The sequence below is a fragment of the Plectropomus leopardus genome, chromosome 4 (genome assembly GCF_008729295.1).
Source record: "Plectropomus leopardus isolate mb chromosome 4, YSFRI_Pleo_2.0, whole genome shotgun sequence".
Taxonomy (NCBI): Eukaryota; Metazoa; Chordata; class Actinopteri; order Perciformes; family Serranidae; genus Plectropomus; species Plectropomus leopardus.
In genome coordinates, this window is record NC_056466.1 from 30,929,212 (window position 1) to 30,951,496 (window position 22,285).

General features: G+C 39.0%; 2 protein-coding genes across 4 annotated transcripts; one reads left to right on the top strand and one right to left on the bottom strand.

The window, feature by feature from the left end:
- The first annotated feature begins 4,880 nt into the window (after window positions 1–4,880).
- On the top strand, window positions 4,881–22,039 carry gtf2e2 (general transcription factor IIE, polypeptide 2, beta). 2 transcript variants are annotated; one of them, XM_042484869.1, is made up of 8 exons: window positions 4,881–5,083; window positions 7,000–7,164; window positions 15,473–15,555; window positions 16,202–16,309; window positions 17,935–18,117; window positions 18,313–18,406; window positions 19,878–19,993; window positions 21,271–22,039. In XM_042484869.1, the coding sequence occupies exons 2-8, from the start codon at window positions 7,005–7,007 to the stop codon at window positions 21,388–21,390; spliced, it is 864 nt and encodes a 287-aa protein (XP_042340803.1). In that variant the 5' UTR covers window positions 4,881–5,083; window positions 7,000–7,004; the 3' UTR covers window positions 21,391–22,039. The 2 variants fall into 2 exon arrangements, with proteins under 2 accessions (XP_042340803.1, XP_042340804.1); XM_042484870.1 differs by having other exon boundaries at window positions 7,004–7,164.
- smim18 (small integral membrane protein 18) lies at window positions 9,145–14,277 on the bottom strand. Of its 2 annotated transcripts, none has more exons than XM_042484873.1 (2): window positions 13,865–14,277; window positions 9,145–10,267 (listed from the first exon to the last, which is right to left on the bottom strand). In XM_042484873.1, exon 2 carries the CDS (start codon window positions 10,260–10,262, stop codon window positions 9,939–9,941), a length of 324 nt encoding a protein of 107 aa, XP_042340807.1. In that variant the 5' UTR covers window positions 10,263–10,267; window positions 13,865–14,277; the 3' UTR covers window positions 9,145–9,938. The 2 variants fall into 2 exon arrangements, with proteins under 2 accessions (XP_042340807.1, XP_042340806.1); XM_042484872.1 differs by having other exon boundaries at window positions 9,145–10,289.
- Window positions 22,040–22,285: the final 246 nt, after the last annotated feature.

Below are 22,285 nucleotides of genomic sequence, written 5' to 3' on the forward strand. Positions count from 1 at the left end.
TCTATGATCCGCGCAAGCATCTGAAAGTTGGGCCAGTCTGTTTTTATGTCCTGCTCTGTACCTGCACATAAAGAGTTTGTTGCAATATTTATTATCTGAGGGCTGAGCATAAATTTTGGAATAATACGCTCCAACCAAGGACTTGTGTCCACTCACCCACACACACAAAACACCAGAGGTCATGCTGATTTTTTATTATTTTTTTATTTTTATTATTATTGACACAAGCTTTTGATATGAAAGCACATGAACAGATGGAGGACATCTGATAAGATGAGTTTAGACCAGAATATCCAACTAATGTGGACAAATATGCAAACATGCTTCTATTCAAATTCCCATCTCCCTATGGAGTAGCTAATAATACAATTTATGTGCTACATTTTGCTTCTGCAAGTGTGACTGACAAGAAACCATTTTTAAAATAATGCCCTGCTGAAAAAAAAGCTAAAAATTAGTTTTTGCTGCTGCTGCTTTTGGCTGGTTTTAGCTGGCTGAATATGGCTAAAGATGGTCCTGACCCAGTTCTTGCTGGTCTTTGATGGTTTAGCGGGGTGGGTCACCAGCTGGCCATGCTGCCCTTTGCTTTTCATACTTCCCCATCTTGACACTGTTATTCCTCCACACTCAAGGACACTGATGTGGTTTCAGTTTTACAGGAACTTCAATGGATAAACCAGCTAGAGTGACCATTACCATCAAAAATTGTGTTTTCTCAGCAGAGTGATTTGTTATTTTGCTTTTTTCTGAATTACACACCATACTTCATGGCAAGTGCGCAGGTTTTGTTTCAAAATATGAAACATATAGTTTGGTCGTCCTTCCAAGTAAATTATAGCATCAAACACTTAGTTTCCTGCTTTATGATTCATTTTCTGAACAATTTCTTGCCTTTTCTGCATCAAATTATAAAGGAAATGTCCTTGATTATGTCAAAATAAAGTCCTCAAAAGCCCAGGTAAACTTGTGTGTTTATAGACTAGCAGATTGCTGACCAACTGGTAAGATATGTAGGTATGCCAGTTATTTGCAATTGTAGAGTGTACTTCAGATTTCTAAAAATGCCCTGAAAATCATTTTTCTCTTTGAGATTTTTTTTTTTTGCAAGCAGAAATGAGTTCCTTCATGAACTCAAACAATTTACGATTATTTCACTTTTTCTATGTTTTCTCAGTGGTTTGCAATTGGTGGAGCTCATTTGGGAAGAGTGATGTCACACTCTTCCCCATATCAATCAGAAATTAGGTTTTAAAAAAAAGTTTAAACATCTATTTATTGATTTGGTAAAGCAGTATGAGAATAGAAAAAATAAAACAGAAAATACACAAAGAACAACAACAAAAAAAATAGAGAAGCTGAGTTTTGAGTGACAAACTCAATGAAATGTAAAAGAGATGTATTTAAAATATGACGCAAAGTTTTCAGAAGCTTTAATGTGACAGACAGCCTTATGTGACAGACCACCGACTTGCTGACACCATGGCCAACCTGTACAACTGCCACTAGAGGCAGGCTCCAAAAGAGTACATCCCCACACACACTCATGTTGAAATGTTCAATTTAACAGCAGAAATAAACATGTTCGCAGTCTGGTACAAAATGATTTTAGTCTCTGTTGCGCCCCACTCATTTGCAGCTGTTTGAGGTAAACACTCCGCCACTGACCCAAAATAATCACTTAAGACACCTTTAAAACAATCAAATCCATGGGATTTATTAACAAAATATGCAAACAAGACAACTAATCTCAGCACCACATGCCTCTCTTTTCTGCTGCTGGAACAGGAGCTCTGAATCAGCTCCTTCTCAGGCCAGCTGCACCTCGTCAAGCAATGCACCTTGTTAGGTGATGTAGGACACCTGGACAGCTGCAGGACACCTGGACAGTGGCAGGACACCTGGACAGTGGCAGGACACCTGGACAGCTGCAGGACAGCCATTTACATTTTATTAAGGCTCAAAGTTATGCATATTTAAGGGCAGGGCTGATTGAGTGACAGACTGAAATGTGTCATTGCAGTCTGTGAGTCAGATTCACCCCTCACTGCTCCACAGCTCCAACCTCTTGTACGAATATTGTCACTTCTGGCTCCAAAAGACTAAGATGGCAACCAAAATGCTAAACTCCAGGCTTCAAAACAGGAGTCCACAAACCAGTGGGTGATTCCACAATAGCTACATCCATTATTTAAACTCAAGCAGGCGTGTTTTCATTCCTTACAATCAATGTAGTTCATCAAATTAAGGCTGTATATTTCTGTCTTTGAGGAAAAGAACAACCAGCCTGTTTTAAGAACAATAAAACACTTATCATGTGTATAGATATAAACCATTAAAAAAAAGATTTTTGTGGAATTTATCATTTTCACACACACAAACCACAAGAAATTAATAGATTTAGAAGAAAAAAACATTTTAAATGGGGAAAAATGTCTAGGGAAAATAAAGATGGGGAAGAACTCCTTATATAATCAGAGATTTTTTTTAAATTATGTGACAAATTTATTACACCTTTTACGCTTTTTTCGATTTTTCAAAGTTAATTATTTGTACATTTTACTAATTTCTACTTTTACTATTTCTACATTAACTAGCTATACTATATACTTCAACAGCATAATCAAATTCCTGCCTCAGATTAGCAGCTTCCTCATCTGGCCACCCCTACTGCTCCAACGCAGAAATACCACTGAACAAAGGTTTGATGCACCTCACCTCAGAAAACTATTGATTCCACAAAGAAAACCCTCTTACATTAAGCCAATGGCACCAACAAAGAAAGCTGTGGGAAAAAAAATGCTTCTTTATGTTAATATCTAAGAAGCTTTCACATGGAAACAGGTCCCTGCATAATGCCTGAATAACATGAGGCAGCATCTTTTATGTTAAATCCCTTGCCAATTAATCTACGCGTGAAAGCTTATGCATGTGCAGGGCTTGATAACTCATTTGGGGAAAATGCCCTCTATTGCCCCTCGTATAGTTTCAGCTGAGCGCCACGGTCCAGCTCCACTGTATCTTATATTCCACGCTCCGCTGCTCCGGGCTGCTTAGCTCTCTATTTGCCTTGGTGACCCGGTTATATTGCGGCCTTATCTCACCTCTCCTCTCACTTGATTACCCAGTGGTGGGGTTGCCTTCCCTCTTCAGTCAGCAAAGTCCAGCTCCAGTTGGATGAACTGATGGACTCAGTTTCCTAAGAGCCGTCTCTGTGGTGCAGACAGACATTATGGCCTTTTTAAACTTTCCCCAACTCCAGCCTCCCATATGGCTCATCTCTGACTGCAGCAAGTAGTGACAAGTAAAGCTGAATCATATTTATTGATCAATGTGCAGAATAGATTATAGCCCCAGCCGCGGCCAAAGTTGCACTATAGGCACATCACATAATAATAGTCAATTCCTTTAGGGAGTGAACTATATTTCTTTGAGAGAATGCCAGAGGACAGCAATGAGCATACAGAATACATACAGCATACACTGTAGGAGAGCAAAAGGTCTCACATCTGACCTCCTGTAGGGTTTGCATCCATACATTAATGCCTACGAAGAAAATAAAACTGCGGATTTTATATTTTCTACTATATTTGGATGAACACAGATAAAGGTCCAGTGTGTAGGATTCAGGGGGATATAGGCTATTGTAAGAAATGGAATATAAAATAATAATTATGTTTTCTTTAGTGCAGAATCACCTAAAAAAAACTCTTAACATTAGAAGATTTATATCTACACAGGGAATGGTTCCTCATCTAGCAAGATCACCATGTTGCACCGCTAGAAAAACACAGATTTTTTTTTTTTTAAGAGAAGACTTCTTATTCAGTGTTTTTTCCAGTTTAAATCACAGAGTCTGTTCGTTTTAGAGAGGAGGAGACCTCTGCAGATATATTGGCTCCCACTAAAAATCTCCAAAAATCTTAAGTTATCAGAAAAAGAAGTTAAGCAAACATTAGTAGGTGCTAGGCTACTGGCCCATCACCGACATGTCAAACAACATTGGAGAAACACTGATTTCAAATGAGTGCTTTCCATAACCAGTTTAAATCACAGGGTCCATTTGCTGTGAAGAGGAGGAGACCTCCATGGATTATTTGGTTCATGGTAAAAAAAAAAAAAACAACAAACAAACAAACAACATCCTGAACAATGAACACTAACAATGAATTCTAACCAGAAGTTTCATCTTGCAATATGTAATCCTCACCACTAGATGCCACTGAATCCCCCTAAATCTTGCACACTGTCTCTTTAGATGATGAAGTTCTGCATTGCTGCTGTCATGTTTTTTAGTATAGTATAGTATAGATATACAGTATCTTTTCTGATTATTCTTGGAAGCCAGAGATGTAACTTAGTATCAAAACCTAGCCTGTGCTTCATTTTCATTTCTAAGTTTTCAATATAACGTTTAAGGGGTAAGAAAACGTCAATTCTAAAACTCAAATACAGTACTTGTAGGCCTATTGACACTAATTCCGGTAGTAGTACAAATAAACCACCAAGTGGCGCCCTTGTGCTTTTCCCTGGAAATAACCAGGGTTTGTGCGGACTATTTCCTGAGATGTGATAATCAACCACGAACCAAAAACGCATGAAACTGTGCTGAGCTCCTTCAAAATATGCCTCCCTTTTCATATTATATTTCCAATGGTTCTTACCATTACCATTCATTTACAATCGATTGGTGAAGTTTATATGATCATATGTTGTTGTTTTTTAATATTTTGTGTCCAAGAAATAGCTTTTACTGCCCTAATATTGGCTACTGGTATAAGATTCATATAATTCCCATATTATTATTATTTTCTGTTGAATTGTGAATTATACGTACGTGATGACGTTATCCAAGGATTCGCTGTCGATGCCCGACAAATCGAACGAGAAACGGAAGTGCAGCATGAGAAAAAAACGAGATGTTTTGTGTATGAAGTTAGTTAGTTTACGTTAACTTCTCGTTGCAAGAAGAAGTTAAAGCTGCGAACTGCGAAAGGAAGCATTTCTCCCTTCGATATCCTCCGAAATTAGACAGTCCTCCTGGACTAAACCGTCACTTTCTCTGAGAGCAGGAACAAAGTGCCAGGTATGCTCAGCAAGAGAACAAGCTAACGGCTAACTAACAAACCAAGTGTCAGACTGCGTGGTTACGTTTGGCTTTTTTTCTGTCCACATATTCAAATCATAGATTAACGTTTGATGGAGTAGACAACGCTATGGCTCTTTTGTTATTTTACATTATTACAATAAATCAGCAACGCCGGGCTAACTGACAATAAAGCCGACTAACTTGTCAACGTTACTTGTTCGTTAACCCGGTTGGCAAATGAACTAGCTAATAAATGCTAATGGTTGCTAATTTAGCTGTTAAGCTGCATTTTGGGGACCTTACCTGGGTTCCTCTTCCTCTCTATGGCTCGTTTGTTGGTGCAAGACCGGTAAACATTCGTGTTCATATAACATTTCTTCCCAGTTTAGCTGCTGTTTTCTGGAAACAGTTACAACCGTGGTATCAAGGTAAAGCTCAGCCATGGAAATCACATCTTTACAGTCAAGGCTGCATTTTTAAAACAGGAAAAATGTCCAGGAGCCTCTGACCAATAGTGCCCCTAAAAGGCCTAACTTAGGTTCATTGGCTGTCAGATGCTCCTGTTTTATAAAAAAAAAAAAAAAAAAAGTTCTTTGTCCACCAGCCACCAGCCAAATGTTAGTAAAATGTGCAATTGGCTGCTAGATTTGCTTCATTTACCTGCCACAAAAACAATAGTGATCTGTTGAGTGGCTGGTAGATTTTGGAATCTGCTCGCCGCAGTGGCAGGTGGACAAAAAAGTTCATTTCCAACTGTACGAACCTTTATTATTTAGGTTTTTATTGTGCTTAAGATGAGATAAGACAAGATAATCCTTTATTAGTCCCATAATGGGGAGATTTGCATTGTAACAGCAAGATAAATAAAGCAAAAGAACAATATAAATAGTATTTAAAAAAAAAAAAACAAGACGCACCAATAGCACATGGAAAATAATGGAAGATGTTGCAAATTCTGAAACAAGTGTGCATACAAGTACAATGCGCAGTAAAATGCTTATGTACTAGGGGTCGACAGATTAGTGACCTGGCCAATTATTGGAACCAATATTTGGCATTTTGTTGATTATCTGTATCAGCATTTTATTTTAATGATCATTGATAAAAGTGAATTAATTAAGAAGTGCAAAGAAAGTGTCAGCATGATAGGAACTTTTACTTTGTAAAACCTTCGGGAACTATTTTTATTTATTCATTTTTTATTTAAATTTTCACTTGACTTTATAAAAAAAGATATTGCAGGGATCTTTCTGTATATGATGTTGAAAGTTACAGTTTTGATTGAACATTTGATGGAGGTATGTAAACAAAGTTTTGTTTGGGAGTTTTTTATATTCTAAATATTGACAGAAAGATTTGCATTTTTATTGTAAATGCATATCGGTTCTAAATATTGGTTATTGGTCTCATTAACTACTAAAATCGTATCGGTATCAGCCCACACAAAAACACAATTGCGCGGCTCCTGTTATGTACCTGTTCCAATTAAAACCAAGACAATAGGTAATATACAATAGTGCAAACAATTCAAACATGCAATGTGAAGAAAAATGTGTGTTAGTTTGTGTGAGGGGGCACTTAAGTCTCATTCAGCAGTCGTACAGCCTGAGGAAAGAAACTCTCCCTCGTCCTCTCTGTGGCCCTGGTCCTCTTGGCTCTTGTTCTGCATCGTTTAATGTTAATGTTCTGCAGGTTAGGGAGGGTGGTCCTGATGGTTCTTGTAAGAGCCAGCTCCTGCTTGGAGCTGTGTCCCAGGTGGGGATTCTTCCACACAGGATGCTCTCTATAGTCCAGGTTGATATAAATTGTCCACCTTAACGTCAAGGCTCAGCTTGAAGAGAGTCCGTCATTTCTGATGGATCACTTGCTTTGTCTGTCTTATTAAAATCCTGACATATTTTGTGTTATGTCAGCCAGGATGGATCCAGCTCTACTGAGGGAGAGGGAGCTGTTCAAGAAAAGAGCTCTGTCCACTCCGGCTGTAGAGAAGAGACCAGCTGCCTCCGACTCTGGGTCACACAAGAAGAAGAAGCCCAAGGCTGACAAAGAGAGTTCCTCTGGGTCCAAACACAGCGCTGGTAAGTGACTGTGACAGTAATTCCTGACGTGTTTGCATGCAACAGTAAATGGCTTTGTCCTTGTGTTAAAAGTGACTTGTGTAGGGATGGAGGCATAGTGCTGCTGACATGGATAACACATGATCCTGGTGCCCATCACTGTGCTTGTAAGTGTGAGTAAAGATGCACCAATTCACATTTTTAGAGCTGATATTGCCTTTTAATATAACTACAGTGGCCAAGGCAATATCAGCAGTTAGCGGTTGTAGTTTTAAGAGCAAGCTCAAACATAAGAGCCCCTGTACAAGCCACCCCTTTTGACTTATGTTATTCAAAATGGGAGTAGCTCCTCCAAAATAATGTATCAGTTTCATTCTTCTGACCAGCTGTTATTTGGGAGAGATCTCTCTCCCTTGCATACCTCTCTAAATGATCAGATCACACTGAGAGGAGCTTAAAAAAATCTAATTTTATATTACAAAACAGACATTGTGTTGTTTGGATGTATCACCGTTTTGTATGTTAGTAAACTAAGAAAACGTGTCAGAATTGGGTTTTAACAAATGGGGCCTTATTTCCTTCACACAGCAGTGGGGGTGCAGATGTTTATGCCATATGGTTAGGACTCATTTTCTCAGAGCAGCAAATTTAGAGACCACCGACAGTGTGATTGTTATAATAGTTGGTATTTTAGCATTTAACAGTGAGACAGCATCGTGAGGCCAAAGCGATTAAACACAACATTACCCGCTATCGCTTGCATCCAGTTAATGTGAATGAAACATGTAACACTCTTATTGTATCTAGAGAGAGACCCTAAAAACTTAAAAGAGAAAAAAAAAATTTTGGAAGAAAAAAAGAGAACATTGAGAGAACATTGTTAAAAACAAAAAGGTTAAGGACTACCAGGGAGTTGAGAAGTTAATGGAATTAAATGAGTGACTGTGTTGTGTAGTCCCAGGTCACTAAAGACCTGAGGTATGCATTTGTGCGTTAATTAGAGCCAACGCTGCAGAGTGATCACTGCTGTGTTTGAATCACACATATAAGTGAGTACAGAAATAGAAACTGTGCTTGTTTAATAAATGTACCTACTCTAGCATGAGTAGGTAACTGTAACTATGATAATAACAAACGTAAATGCAATCATCGGAAGTAAAAAGCTAAAATTAGGATATAAACCAACTGTACCACAATCACATGACTAACGTTGCCACCACAACGAGGCTGTAAAGCTGTGTTCAGCATGATGATGGTTCATAGTTTTATGTTTCCACTTGTTAGCAAAATAAAAGCCTTTACTGATGTATGTTATGTCATGGAACAAAACTTAAAAGTCTCACAACACGTTAAAATTCATTTAAAAGTATGTGAAAAAGTTAGTTGCAGTAACATAATTTTATGAGGAATCAACTGTGTTCATAATTATGGTAATTAAGTATATAACCTTTAAAGTTCCTTTTAAATAATGTGGAGACATCTGTTGGACCAATTAAATTTTTTACTGGTAATCAAGACCTGTGTTCATAATTATGGTAACAGAAAATTCCTAATAAATGATGTAAAAAACAACTTTTTAAGTTGATAACCATACATGATGATTTGTTCCAACCAAGTTTTCCACATAATCTAAAAGAAATTCTAAAGTATATGAACATAATAACCAAATTTCTGAACACGTTTTAAGTTAATTAGTCATAAAAATAAAGCAAAGGAATTTTAAAGTGTTATGCTAGTGTTAACTACAAACCTTATGTCCAGCATCTAACCAAAAAATGGAAATGGGGTAAAATATTATGACGAGATTTTGAAAATTAATTGGTAAAGGAAAACTGAAGTGAAAGTTTGCAAAGTATTAACAACAACCAAACACATGTTCATTTCTTTAATTACCCAGCAGCCACAATTTAGGCCAACCTTAATAATCCTGCAACACTTTCCCTTGATATTTGTGTTCTCTTAGCAGAAAAGAAAGGCTGGTCCATAATTCAGTGACAATTTATTAGGCATTTTGGGGTTAGGCCTATACATTGTGCTCAAAATGACATGATAAATTACATCACTGTGCAGCCACCAAGTGTCATGAGATTATGTTACAATGCTAAACATGTCAACAACACTGGTATACAATTTACCAAAGAACACAGAAACACAGGCTTTATTCAAAGCAACGGTGTTGTCCAACAAAGCTCCTTCATTTGTTTGATGTCCATCAGGTCCTGTTGGGAAACTGGGATGTTGCAGTCTTTAGATTTGGACAGCATTTTCTGTCTGAATACAACTTTATACCACATCTCATTGAAGCTCATTTGCAGCCAGCTCATGGGTGCGTGCAGTACTCACAGGGCAGAAAAATACTTTTTTTTTTAAACTAGCTGATATTGGGTCTTAGTTGTGTTTTTCATGGCCACACTAGTACTATTTCTAGTCCTCTTATTCTGATTGGACTACTGAAGTGCTCTGTCTTTCTTCTGGTAGTGTCTCTGGTGTGAAATATGGCTCTCAGGGTCAGCCCTGTGTGTTAAGTGATGGTGAATGTAGATATGTGAAGATTTTCTCCTAACTGAAATGAAAAGCTAACTCCAAATCAGTGACAAACCGCCCCCCTTCCTTTTTTTACATAGTCCTGCTGCCTTATCTGGTTTCTTCCCTCCGCATCCTCTCAACCGCGAGCAATTGAACCATTATCGGGTGCTTTTTAGAAGTTCTTTTCTAACTCGGTCAGCGCTCAGGTCAACCCAGTTTAGAACTGAAACCCAAATTCCTACTCTTCCATTTCTTAAATCGTTCTGCTCCTATACAACCTCCGTACGAGATTCCGACTCCTTGCAAATGCTGGTCATGAGCTTGCCGCAGCTCCCCGGCCCCTCCTCCTGTAGCTGGTGATGCGTCTTCCCTTTGGCACAGCATCCACAGTCCAGCAGCTCGTAAAGCACGGCCAAGGCAGCCAGAGACACGACGGTGAGGATAAAGAGCAGGAGGATGATGAAGCAGGCCACGTTCCAGCCATCGTGGAAAGGGTAGACCTCCTGGACCTGCATGGAGACATGGGAGAGCGGGACGGCCTCTGGGTGCCTCGGGAGATTGCTTGGGTGTATAGCGGCAGTGACGTTGGCCATGATTTCTGGTTTGAAGAGACGAAAAAACTGGGAGAAAGGCACATTGTTAAAGTCTGTGACAGTGTGTGGTTCTGTGTTTTTGCTGCGAGGTGGTGACAGCAAGACCAAATTAGAGAACAGTGGTTATAAAATACTTGTTTCCATGGTGAGAGAGTGATTAAAAAATTAAAGTGGTAGGAGTACGTTTAAAAAAAATAAATCTACAGATCATGTGCTTGAAACTCATTATCACTTTTACACAGCTAATGCACTATTTGACAGGGACCCAGTCTCACTGGAGCAATAATTGTAAGTTAAACGAGAAGACAGTGTGTTATTAGAGCAAAAAGTAATATTGCAAAAGAGCATAAACCCAACTGAGGCCATCTGCTCTGAACAAAAATAGACTTAAAAGCTTGGTTCAAAAGGATGGCAGCACAGGGGGAATGTGGCATCTTCGCTTTTGTTTGCAAGTCTTTGGCCGTAACACCTGACACGAATGTCCAAGTCAAGGATCTGCAATCTAGTAATGAAGTTAAAAGATGTTCTGCAGTATGTGCACCGTCAGGCCATTTCGTCTCTTCTCAGCTATCCTTTCACATTTTCAGCCTACCATTTTAAAATCCTCAGAGGACAGTGTGCCAGTATCTCTGCCCACACACACACACATTCACACATGTGCACACACATGCTCCAAACACACATATGCACACACGCAACCACAGACATTTTTTTTTTTTTATATCACATAGTGAGACCAAAGAAGCTGACCCAGATTACTTGAGTGAACCGCAGAATTGAAGAAGAGGGACATAAGTGCTGCTCCTTACACTAGGCTAATCCTGTACGGTTACAGTTTTTTCCGCTACAGTCTTCTTACTGCAGCTGGACTTTTTTTTGTGTGTGTAAAAGCACACTCTTTTATCTATGCAGGATAGATTTGCTGTGCCTTAGAGCAGGAGTCGATGTTTGCTTTTTTTACTTGCCCAGTGGGGCAAATGGGGCAGAAATCAATTAGATTTTTACTGACCCTGATACAAATTGCTTTATTTATTAGCGGTTGTCATATCAAATTCAGTGCTCATGTTTAATCTTTATTTTGCCCACATCTGCTAATTCCATTCAACTAAACTCCTGTTACCAGGATTATTGAAATACTCGCTTGTGCATGAGCTATACATTTTTTCTTTACTTGCTTCCATTTTTTTGTGAGAGCCCAATCAGTACAGAAATGAGAAGGAAGCTACATGGTTCACTCCTTCGCTACTTCTATTATTAGCTGTGGACAAAATTTACCAGCCTGATTTGACTTTTATTTGCTTTGGGTAATCCAGGCAATCCTTATTGTTCTACCCATAGACTTTTTTTTAAAGATGGATGCCATGACAGACCCCCCAAATTGAAGTCAAAACATCTATAACATCTACAAAACATTATAAACCCCATTCCCTCCATGTTGGCAGATGCAACAAGGGACAAACTAAAAGATCAAAGTACACTTCAAAATACTATCTACAAATATCTTTTTCCCAAATATTGTTTCTACCACTTTAGATAGTTCTTATCAATCTGCTGTATGTTCAGGTAGTTTGTTTTTATGATAAGAAAACACATCTTTGAGGGCACTGTAAATGCTACAAGGCGCATACAGGTTTTGGAGCGACACATGCTGCCATTCATACAGTGTCTTTTTTAGGGACCTCTCTGCTTATTTCAGCAAAACAATACCAAAACACATTCTGCACATGTTGCAGTTGCATGGATTCATGGTGTGCAGGTACTAGACTGGCCTGCCTGCAATCCAGAACTGTCTCAAATTGAAAATGTGTGGCCCATTATGAAGTCCTAAATACAACGACAGAGACCTCTAACTGAAGTCGTATGTCAAGCAAGAATGGTAAAATTTCACTTTCATTTCAACAATAAGTGTCCTCAGTTTGCAAACGGTTAAGAGTGTTGTTAAAAGAAAAGGAGATGAAATACAGTGGTAAACTGTCTCAACTTTCTTGGAAGGTGTTGCAGGCATTAACTTGTGTTTGCAATAAACAGAGTTTAGCAGTTTGAACATTGAAAATCTTATTTCTGTATTATGTTCAGTTGAATATAGGTCCAAAAGAATTTACAGATCATTGCATTCTGTTTTTATTTACGCTTTACACAGTGTCCAAACTTTGTGATTGACAACTGTGTGTGCCAGTCAAGGTGCTCACATCAATTGGTCCGATAAGTTTATAGGCGGGATCTCTGTATGCTGGAGATCACTACAGACAGACGTCACCAGAGCAAGATGGCAGCAGCTATATTTAGGATATTTTGGCTTCATTATTGTAAAGTAGGAGAAAGTGGAGATTTGTCATCCATTTTTATATACATTCCGTGTTTCTGGCCTGTAAAGTATGACCTGTGAATGTGAGACTGTGTTTAAGTGCACTTAAGAGACAGAAGAAGGCCTCCTGTGTGGTGGTAATTTGGTTTTCCGTGTAACTTGATGCTGTAACATGATAGAACTCATTGTGTTTCAAGAGATTTTCACTACAGGAAATCACCCAAGGGCCAAAACTCTTTGACAGTATGATTGAAGCTGAGTCGGGGTGAGGGAGGAAAATAGTGACATGAAGAAGTCACAGACAGTTAACTACATGTGTTGTGGGTTTGTAATTGGTTAATGGGAGCAGACTTAAGTACATCTGTTTACAGTGTGGACAGAATGTGGTAAGCGTTTTGTGGTATTTTCCTCTCGGTTGATGAAACTTAACTCTGCAACCTCTCCTCATCCTCTTATCGCAGCTCATAATATCAACTTCATTTCCATGACAACAACCTTTTTTTTTTGTACTAATTTGTCTCGCCTGGTATCGGCCCCCTCCTCCTCCTCCCCATGGTCTCTCTGCTCCTCTCTTTTGTCAGAGCAGTCACATGTACAGTAACAGATTGGCTCCCTACAGCATCTGTTATCTGACCCCAAAATGAGCCCCACCCCAGCCAGGCTCTTAAAGGTGTTGTAGAAACATATATTGCTCTCGGTGGCTACACAGCAGCTGCCTCTCACTAAACACACTCCTAATGCCCCTGGCTGGCTCCTCACAGCTGTCAGTCCCTCATTGATTTGTCTTAAGAGCTGCAGTTTGCACCGAGTCATGCACCTCCTCAAACACAGACAGGATGCTTATAAGTGCACATCCAGAACTAAAAAAAAACACAGAGTTTCTGATGTTTGGTATTCTAGTGGGAAGAGTGCAGACGGACAAATCCATGTTTATTTAATCCATTGCGTGTTTGCTCAGTCTTGGCCTAAATATTGCAATTGCCACCTAAAGCTCTTAGCTTAGTTGTTATTATAGTGTGATTTACATTTTCTAAATATAAATACAGTGGTTCGGTATGGTGATTTGCAATTTTAGATTTCTCTATTGCAGAAGGATTTGGCTGCATAAATAGATCTGGTGCATTTAAAAATGTATGATTTAGCCTGTGGATGCTGGATTACACTCCAAAAACCCTCATAGCTACACAGTGAGAGCCATAACTTAAAATCACACTGTGGATTGTTATGATCTGTTGATGTCCAACACGCACATATTATGCTGATGATGCCATTCTATATAAAAATAATGCAGCCTCACCTGTGTGTTTGGCTCAGTCTTTAGAAGATGCAAGTCAACAGATGCACTCTCCTGTCTTCGGTGCTCCACCTATCGCTCCGTCTTCCTCTCTCTCCCTCCTCCGCGTTCACTCCAAGACCTGTTTTCCTGCCCAGCACTCTCGCGCACTCTCAGCCTCGTGCACTCGCTCGCTCCCTCCGCCACTCCTTGCAGCTCTTCATGTCTCGGCTGAACGGCACGGGGCTCCTCTCCATCATTGGCTCTTTTCTGTTAGCCCTGCCTCTGCACCATTCGTTCAGCGGCCTGTCACAATTTCAGTGTCCTGCCCACAGTGCAGCTCTCAACAGCAGAATCTCCCGCCCACACCATGAATCATTCATGATTCAGTGTCTGCTTTCAGCTTTGATTGGCGAGTGCTGGGTCCAGACCTCAGACAGTCTCAAGGGGGGAGCAGCAATGTTGGACTCCAGCAGAGAGTCGGACCAGCTGGCTGCACTTCAAATCATTCTCATCAGATTACTCTCATATACAATTCCTAACAGTATTTTTTTGTTACATTAACCTTTTCTACTCCCCCGATTCCGTACCATAGACCATTCATGTCTTCCATAGGGGGAGCAGGGGATCTTAGGGGGACATTTCAGGTCAACTGCAATATGCCCCATAGAAATGGTACAAGCTGGTAACCTGAAGATCAATTTGGAACTCAGCTCAGCACAGTGTGTCAAGTTGCTCTAGTCAAAAATCTGTAATAAACATTGTGTTTTGGTTAGGCGCCTATTCAGATTTTAAATTTTTAAATGTAAATGGGCTTAGAGCTTTAAAATTTAAGTATATGATGGCCATTCCAGTAATCAATCATGTCTCATGAGTTTCAGTTTTTGGGTTGATGCCATGTTTTACACAGATAAGGTGCTTAATTTAAGTATTTTTGACTACTTCAGAATTGAAATGAGAAATGAAATGATGTAATTTAGTTTTTGTTAAAAAAACACAAGCTTGTGTGCAAATCATGATATAAGAGTTCTGTATTGATATAGCAGCAAACCACTATTTGCTTTGTAAAGATATTGTGGCGTAATGGCGTCCTGAACAGAGAATAAAGTCATGCTCTGTGTGTGTGTGTGTGTGTGTGTGTGTGTGTGTGTGTGTGTGTGTGGTGTGTGTGTGTGTGTGTGTGTGTGTGTGTGTGTGTGTGTGTGTGTGTGTGTGTGTTGTTATCTCGGCCAGATTGTGGTTTGTTGTGGGAAGCTAGTCCGGTGCGCATACATGTTAGTGCAAGTGTGAATCCCACTGACTTTGGCATCACTTTGCACTGTGCTCATACAGCTGTTGAGCGTAGCCTCCACTCTCTGGCTTCCCGTTCACACAGTTAGCTTTGTCAGCACTGTTGCTGCAGCACTGTTTATGGAGTTAGCATTGTTAGCTGCTAGCATCGAGCTCAGCCACCTCGCTGTTGAGAAAAAACATGTGCCCACAAATATGCTCTGCATTTTATTATTTTAAACAGTTTTACCACAAACATTTTTGCCTTCTCTGTCTGCCCATATAGTTCACTGGTGTCAGCCTAAACAAAAAAATACATTTAAATATTTTTGCTAAACTTTTCTGTCTTTTTTGTCTCCACAGAGTCGAGTAATGGCAACTTTAACATCAAGACGAGTTCTGGGTACAAGTTTGGCTGCCTAGCCAAGATAGTCAATTATATGAAGGTAATCCTCCGGGGACATTTAAGGAACACTTGTAATTTAATGGTGATTGTATTTGTCTTGTTAATGATTTTTGCCTCTGCAAGTGAGCACTGTGTGAGACAATGACGTGATGCAGCATTCTGGACATTGTTCCTTTTCAAATTTATTTTAAGCTCTCACAGCGGCGTCCACTTAATTGCTAGATTTTAAACATGTCGTCATCTCCATCAAAAGCTTGACTTGTGTGTTGTGTAAGCCCAGTGAGTCAGTCGTGTTCACTGCATAACATTTGGTCCCCAGTCTTTCTTATGGTATGTTAAGAGCTTGTTTGTCATGCTGGGACTCTGCAAAGAGGCAGCCAGGCCCTGTCACACAAGCTGTCTGAGTCATCGCTCGCTCCAGAACTCACTCTCAAGTTGACAGATTTTCTTTGAATGTGTGCATTTTTGGTGCCATCTGTTGAATACACAGTTTAAAACTGTGTAAAATACCCTGACAGTTGGATGTAAGGCGTAAAATCACTGTAGACATTTGGCTAAAACCCTGTCAAGGTGGGAGCTTTGAATTGCTTACATTTTGAAATAAGAGCTCAGGAATATTTATACTTTGTTTACTGTAAATGTGTGTTTTCTTTACATCCATGTGCTTTTCTGTTCTTCACTCACAGACGAGGCATCAGAATGGTGATACACACTTCCTGACCCTAGACGAGATTCTGGATGAGACCAAACTTCTTGACATCAGCATGAAACAGAAACAGTGGCTCATGACTGAGGTGTGTTTGTGTCTCTTACTACCTTACTTTTCCTCAAAGTCATCTGTAGGCTGCTGATGGCCACAACTACAACATCCTGTATGTTGCAAAAGAAGGTAGCCACCCACTGAGCAGAAGCTAGGTGATGATGCTAATAGTACACACTATACAGCATTCAATCCCATGTTGAAGATACTGAAAAATTAGAGCTCATCCAGCTGTAAATCATCTTAAAGAGTGCAGGTTTTGGAAGGTGAACACAAAACACTTAGTATTGATCTTCGTCATTTTTAAAGAAATTATGCAAAAAAAGTATTAATTATTAAAGGGTAACTTCTGTATTTTTCAACTTGTACGCTATTTTCTTATGTTTTTGTGCCCATTTTACACAGAGGTTGCACTATACGGCCACCATGAAGTCTGTTCTGTATGCCTCCTTTGCATTTTTTACACAGAATATTATTATATTCTGTATTATATTATATTATATTTATTGCACAACATTCCATTCCAGTGTGTGATAATAGACAGCATGCCGGCATTGTGGAAGCAAAAGAAGCATGACAGGTGTTATGTTTTAAACAACAGTATTGGCATCTAGTGTGCCATTAAGCATACATGTCGGCAGCACAAACAATAGCAATGGCCTAATAACATGGCAATAACAATCCTTCACTGTTTCTGTTATATGGCAGCTGATCTCGTCTTCTGCTCAGAGGATAATTTGCCAGCCAATTTGCGGACATTTACAGCTGCTGTTCTTCTTTGAGTTAGCTGCTAACTGCTACTAGCTGCTTTTTAAATCTCCAAGGTGGGTCGCGCACACGTAACATGCCATCAAAACGTCACACCCATCCTGCCCATGATCCCGTCCTGCTGGCTGTCCTGTTTATACAGACATTGTTTCTGTGCTGTTACTACCTCTCGTAGTGGCCTAAAGGCGAGACAACTCTGTCCTCCCATTCCGCGATTGTACCATATATACAGAATGGTGACGTCGCATAACAGCGCAATATTCCTGCCTTGAAGAGGCAGTGCAAAATGGACTTAACTGACTAGTGGGAGCAACAATTTTTGAAACGGATTCAGTATTTAGCATGAGAGATTACTGCTGGTAGCAGCAAAATCAGTTGCAGTGTAACCACTCAGGGCATTTTTTTATGCAGTCAGTTATATTCACTGAAAGTGCTTGTTTTTGCCACTGACAGGCTCAGATTGTTATGTTAATTGTCTGACAACATTATGGAAAAGATCCCTACAAGATATACCTTTTTGATAAAGGGTAAGATCCTTCTTGTTTAACCAGTTGGGTTTGCAACACCAAACCCACCAGACTCCGTTTAAAAAAGCAGTAATTTAAGTGTGTTTGAAATTTTCGCATATTTTCACGTGATCTATTTAAAAATAACACCCAATTTGGTGATTGTTGGCACAGTGAACAGATGAGCCAAGAGGGATTTTTAGGTTCTTAGACACAAAAACATGGGAAAATAGGGTCCATGTTCAAAATTGCCTAAATTACTATTTAACGTTTGCAAATTATTAAAAATTAACGTACTTGTTCAACAAAATTGTTAAAATATGTATTCACATCTTCCAGCTGGTCCACTGCTTAACCTACCCACTTCACTTCTTAATAATCTCAGGCCTTGGTCAACAACCCAAAAATTGACGTCCGGGATGGGATGTACGGCTTCAAACCCAAGTACAACCTGAAGGACAAGAAAGCCTTACTGAGGCTGCTGGACAAACACGACCAGCTGGGCCTGGGAGGAGTGCTGCTGGATGACGTCGAGGAAGGGCTGCCCAACTCAGCCAAGGCCATCAAGGTAACACATAATCAATGTCATCCATGCTAAAGCAGGTATGTCTGCTACCTAGATGCTGCCTAATGCACACTGTGCGTAATGTTCACCTACAGAAGGAATACACAATTGTTTGTTAAACTTTTATATGATGAGTGAACACTGAAGATAAACAACAACCACATATTACCAAAAATATGAGCTCTTATGTGTTCACAGGCATTGGGGGATCAAATCATCTTTGTGACAAAACCAGATAAGAAGAAGATTCTGTTCTACAATGACAAGCACTGCCAGTTTGTGGTAGATGAAGGTGAGCATAAGTCAGCTTTGTCAAGTCAACTGTGATATGACTCGCTCTGTCTCTCTCTCTCTCTCTTACGTCTCTAGGTGAGTTTCCATTACAGATCATTGAGCAAGCCCCATTATACGTGGGAGCGGTCACAGGATTTCTGGGAGGTGATATCCCATGATTTTACAAAGAAATTGTGGATCCACCTTATGCAAGTGTAAAACTTTTTACAATAAATCAGAGTTGTTTTTTTTAACTGACGTGTTTTTTAGGCGAATTTTATAGTCGCAATTCCAATTCACGCAATTGGAGGGTTAATGGAAACCCGCCTTCTGTCCAGATTTTTTCAGCTGTAGGTTTTATAATAAATAACTTATCATTTGGTATACACCAAACGTTGGCTCTTTAGCCTCTTATAGACAAAGATTTGAGTTGATAGCATACTTCAGTGTTTATTTTGTCCATTTCATCCAATCTCGTGCTTAGTTTGGTTTGTGTTTTTGTACGTTTGGTCACAATCATGAAATATTTGAGGTTATACAACAAGTAGGCAATCTGATTGATCAGCTAGACATGTATTATGTAATCAAATCAAAAACCAGAGGGCCACAATTTCAATACAAATTGATTGTTTTGCAGATATCTTAGTTTGTGTGCAGGAAGCAGGAGTGCAAACAGTGTTGCGACCGAAAAATGTTGTTTTTGAAAGGCTAAACGCCAATAAATATGGACTGAAGCACAATATCTTGTTTGATAAAAACATGAATTTTGGAACTGATTGCATCTCTCTTTTTTCAATCAGTTTTGACTTTTGGATTTTACAATATTCTGGGGTTACTTGTCATTGGAAATGTGCCTGTGAGTCAGAGACACAGCGGTATATCTTAAATATGGGTAGCACGGATATAGTAGCTAAATTTCTTGTAAAAACAAGACTGAGCTAGTAAGGCAGTTTTTCGTTAGCATTAAGTTTGGAAAATCCCACAGCCTCTATAAAGCATTAACATTAGCTCAAGTTTGCTCATCAAAAATCGTCCCTGTTGCCAGGTTGTTACTAAGGGGCAGCCTTTTTGCTGGAGTAGTAAACGAGGTCACATTACATTTGAGTCTGTGTGTGTGTGTGTGTGTGTGTGTGGGTGTGTGTGTGTGTGGGGGGGGTATTTATGTGTAACTGATAATTTTTCAGTTATTACTCAGATCCGTTGCATTTCCATTGAAACCCAGGTATGGCTTGCAAAAAATGCTTTTCATTTTAAGAGTGAAATACCCCACAATATGAATATATTTTCATTATATCTTTGATTTTGTCGATAACTGTTTTATATTGCATATTACATTCAAGGGGGCGCTTTACTGTCGTTATTGGCACAACATTAATGTGGCCGGTCTATAAGCATCACTAACGCAAAGCACACCCTCAAGTGTAATATTGCTGAAGTCCAGCTGTACTGTCAGTGTGTTTTCAACTCAAAAACTTGTTCATCAATTGCAGAATTTCAGAAATTATGGAGGAGTGTTCCAGTTGATTCCATGGATGAAGAGAAGATTGAGGAGTACCTGAAGAAACAAGGCATCTCCTCCATGCAAGAAACAGGACCAAAGAAAGTGGTCAGTGTCCCCCCAGTCTCTCATCTGCTTAATTTTCATTCCGACTTCCCACATTTGACCCTTTGGGACTGTTTGGTACAATTTACGGGTTTGTTATTCTTATTTTTTTAAAATAATTTTGGCTTTGTTCATGCATATGGCAAACATTTTGGCAAGGTTGTGTGTTTTTGTTTAATCTTGGAATTTCAGCTCCTACAATAAGTCTAAAATACACTTTGGAAACTATTGTAACGGAAATTGTTACATTCAGACTGTTTAGTGCAAATAATGTGCCTTTGAAACCCATTCAAACTGCAGTTTTTGATCCCCCATCAAAGCATAAAAACATGCATTTTATTATTGTTAGGTGTCATTCTGGGCTTTTGCCTTGGAAATTAGAATTTTTATTATTTTCTACCTTATGACATAATTTTATTACCATATTTGGCATATGGAGAAAATACATGCTATTTCCACTAGGTGCACTATCACAATCAATGTTGCTGCAAATCATTAACAAATCCCAGGCTGTCATTATCAAAAAAAAAAAAATCTACTTAGCATAGTGTATATTGAAAATATATTTTTGTGATGTTTTTTTAATCTAAAAACATCATGACAAAAACCTGGCATTTGAAGAGTTGAAAAAATTAAATGAATACTTGATATTAATGATTTGGACCAATGTTACTTAAAATAATAAACTCAATGAAAGAAGAAAATAATATTAATGTGTAACATTTTTTAAAGCTTGATTTTGAAAAGCACATTTGTGTGCAGAGCAGTGTAAGTGTTTTTGACAATGTGCAATAAACAATAATGTATAAAAATCAATATTGCTGCTAATCATTGACATATCCCAGTCTGATAATCAAAAAATAATAATCTATGGAGTGTGTAATAGGTTGAAAATAATAAGAATTATTGTTTTTCATCTGAAAACATAGTGACATCATGACAAAAGCCTAACATTTAAAAGGCTAAAATTCTGAAAATTAATGAATATTTGATCTTTATGATTTGTACTGATGCTGGTTATAAAAATAAGTCAGGGAAAGTAGAAAATAATATTGATGTCAAATATTTTTTAAAACTTGATTTTGAAAAGCGCATTTTGTTCACAGAGCGATCTGAGTGTGTGTAATATTAAAACGGGCCCTAAGGGTTAATTATACTTTCCCCTCATTTATTTCACTCGAAATAAAAGCTTCAACGTAACACTGAATGTTGACATTTGCATGTTGTTAATCAAGCATCTTAGAGCGGCGGTGCTGATTGTGTCTGTGTGCTCCCTGCAGTTACCCGTTCAAAAGCGGAAGAAGCAAGGCGGGCAGAGGAAGAGACACTTCAAGACCCACAACAACCATTTGGCAGGCGTGCTGGAGGACTACTCAGACGGCGTTCCTGTGAAGAAGTGAGCTCCTTTCCCCCGGCTGCTTCTCGGCCTCGGAGGAGTGATGGAGAATCTGTAAATCAGACCCGGCTGCAGACGGAGACCCTGGCCACACTACAACACTGACTTTTCCATGGCTGTCGTGCTATTTCAAAACTAGCTTCTTTCCCTTTCTTTGCACTCCTCTCAGTGATCAGCGGTCTTGTAATAGCAACTGTGTTGTGGAATCCTTTTTCATTAGTTTACTGATCAGTGATAACTGAAGGACACTGGAGGAAAGAGGTACTGAGACCATTTAAGGACCCTGAATGCCCTTTTTACCAAAACCACCATCCTTAAGGGGATGCTGCAGTCGTACTGTTAAAATGTAAATGAGGTTGAAGTGTGTAAATACGTTTTTCTTCATATGTAGTATTTCACAGAGAGGTGTGTGTGGACGCTTTTCTTTTAAAGGGCAGCATCTTATCTGATCAATCCTTGTAACAGGAGTAGCGGACGACAGGCTAGGGTTGTGCAGTGCATCACAGTGAGGTCTCTCATCCAGCATGAAACATCTCGGACATTACTTCTCGTGGACTTTCTAAGTATTTAAAAGTCTTTTACTTTTCACCACCATAACATAGTGGTTAAAAACTTTTTTGGAACTTATTTTAATAAATTACACTGTTACAGGATACGGCCTTGTGACTATATGTACACGCACTGCAGTGACAACAATCCTATTAGATCTGTTTGGTACCTTTTTAAATGCTTATGTTAACCCTTTGAAAACTGAGAAAATTGCCTTAATTTTTTTAAAAACATGGAAAGAACCACAAAACAAACTTTAGAAGAAATGACCTTAAAAATTCACAAAAAAAGAAAATAGAAGTAAAAATAAAACCCAAACAAAAAACAAATCAAGGAAATGACCTGGGAAA

Coding starts and splice junctions, on each gene's coding strand:
- gtf2e2 (XM_042484869.1), top strand. CDS start 7,005: ATGGATCCAGCTCTACTGAGGGAGAGGGAGCTGTTCAAGAAAAGAGCT. Junction 16,310..17,934: donor AACAGTGGCTCATGACTGAG/GTGTGTTTGTGT, acceptor TAATAATCTCAG/GCCTTGGTCAACAACCCAAA. Junction 19,994..21,270: donor AAACAGGACCAAAGAAAGTG/GTCAGTGTCCCC, acceptor TGCTCCCTGCAG/TTACCCGTTCAAAAGCGGAA.
- smim18 (XM_042484873.1), bottom strand. CDS start 10,262: ATGGCCAACGTCACTGCCGCTATACACCCAAGCAATCTCCCGAGGCAC.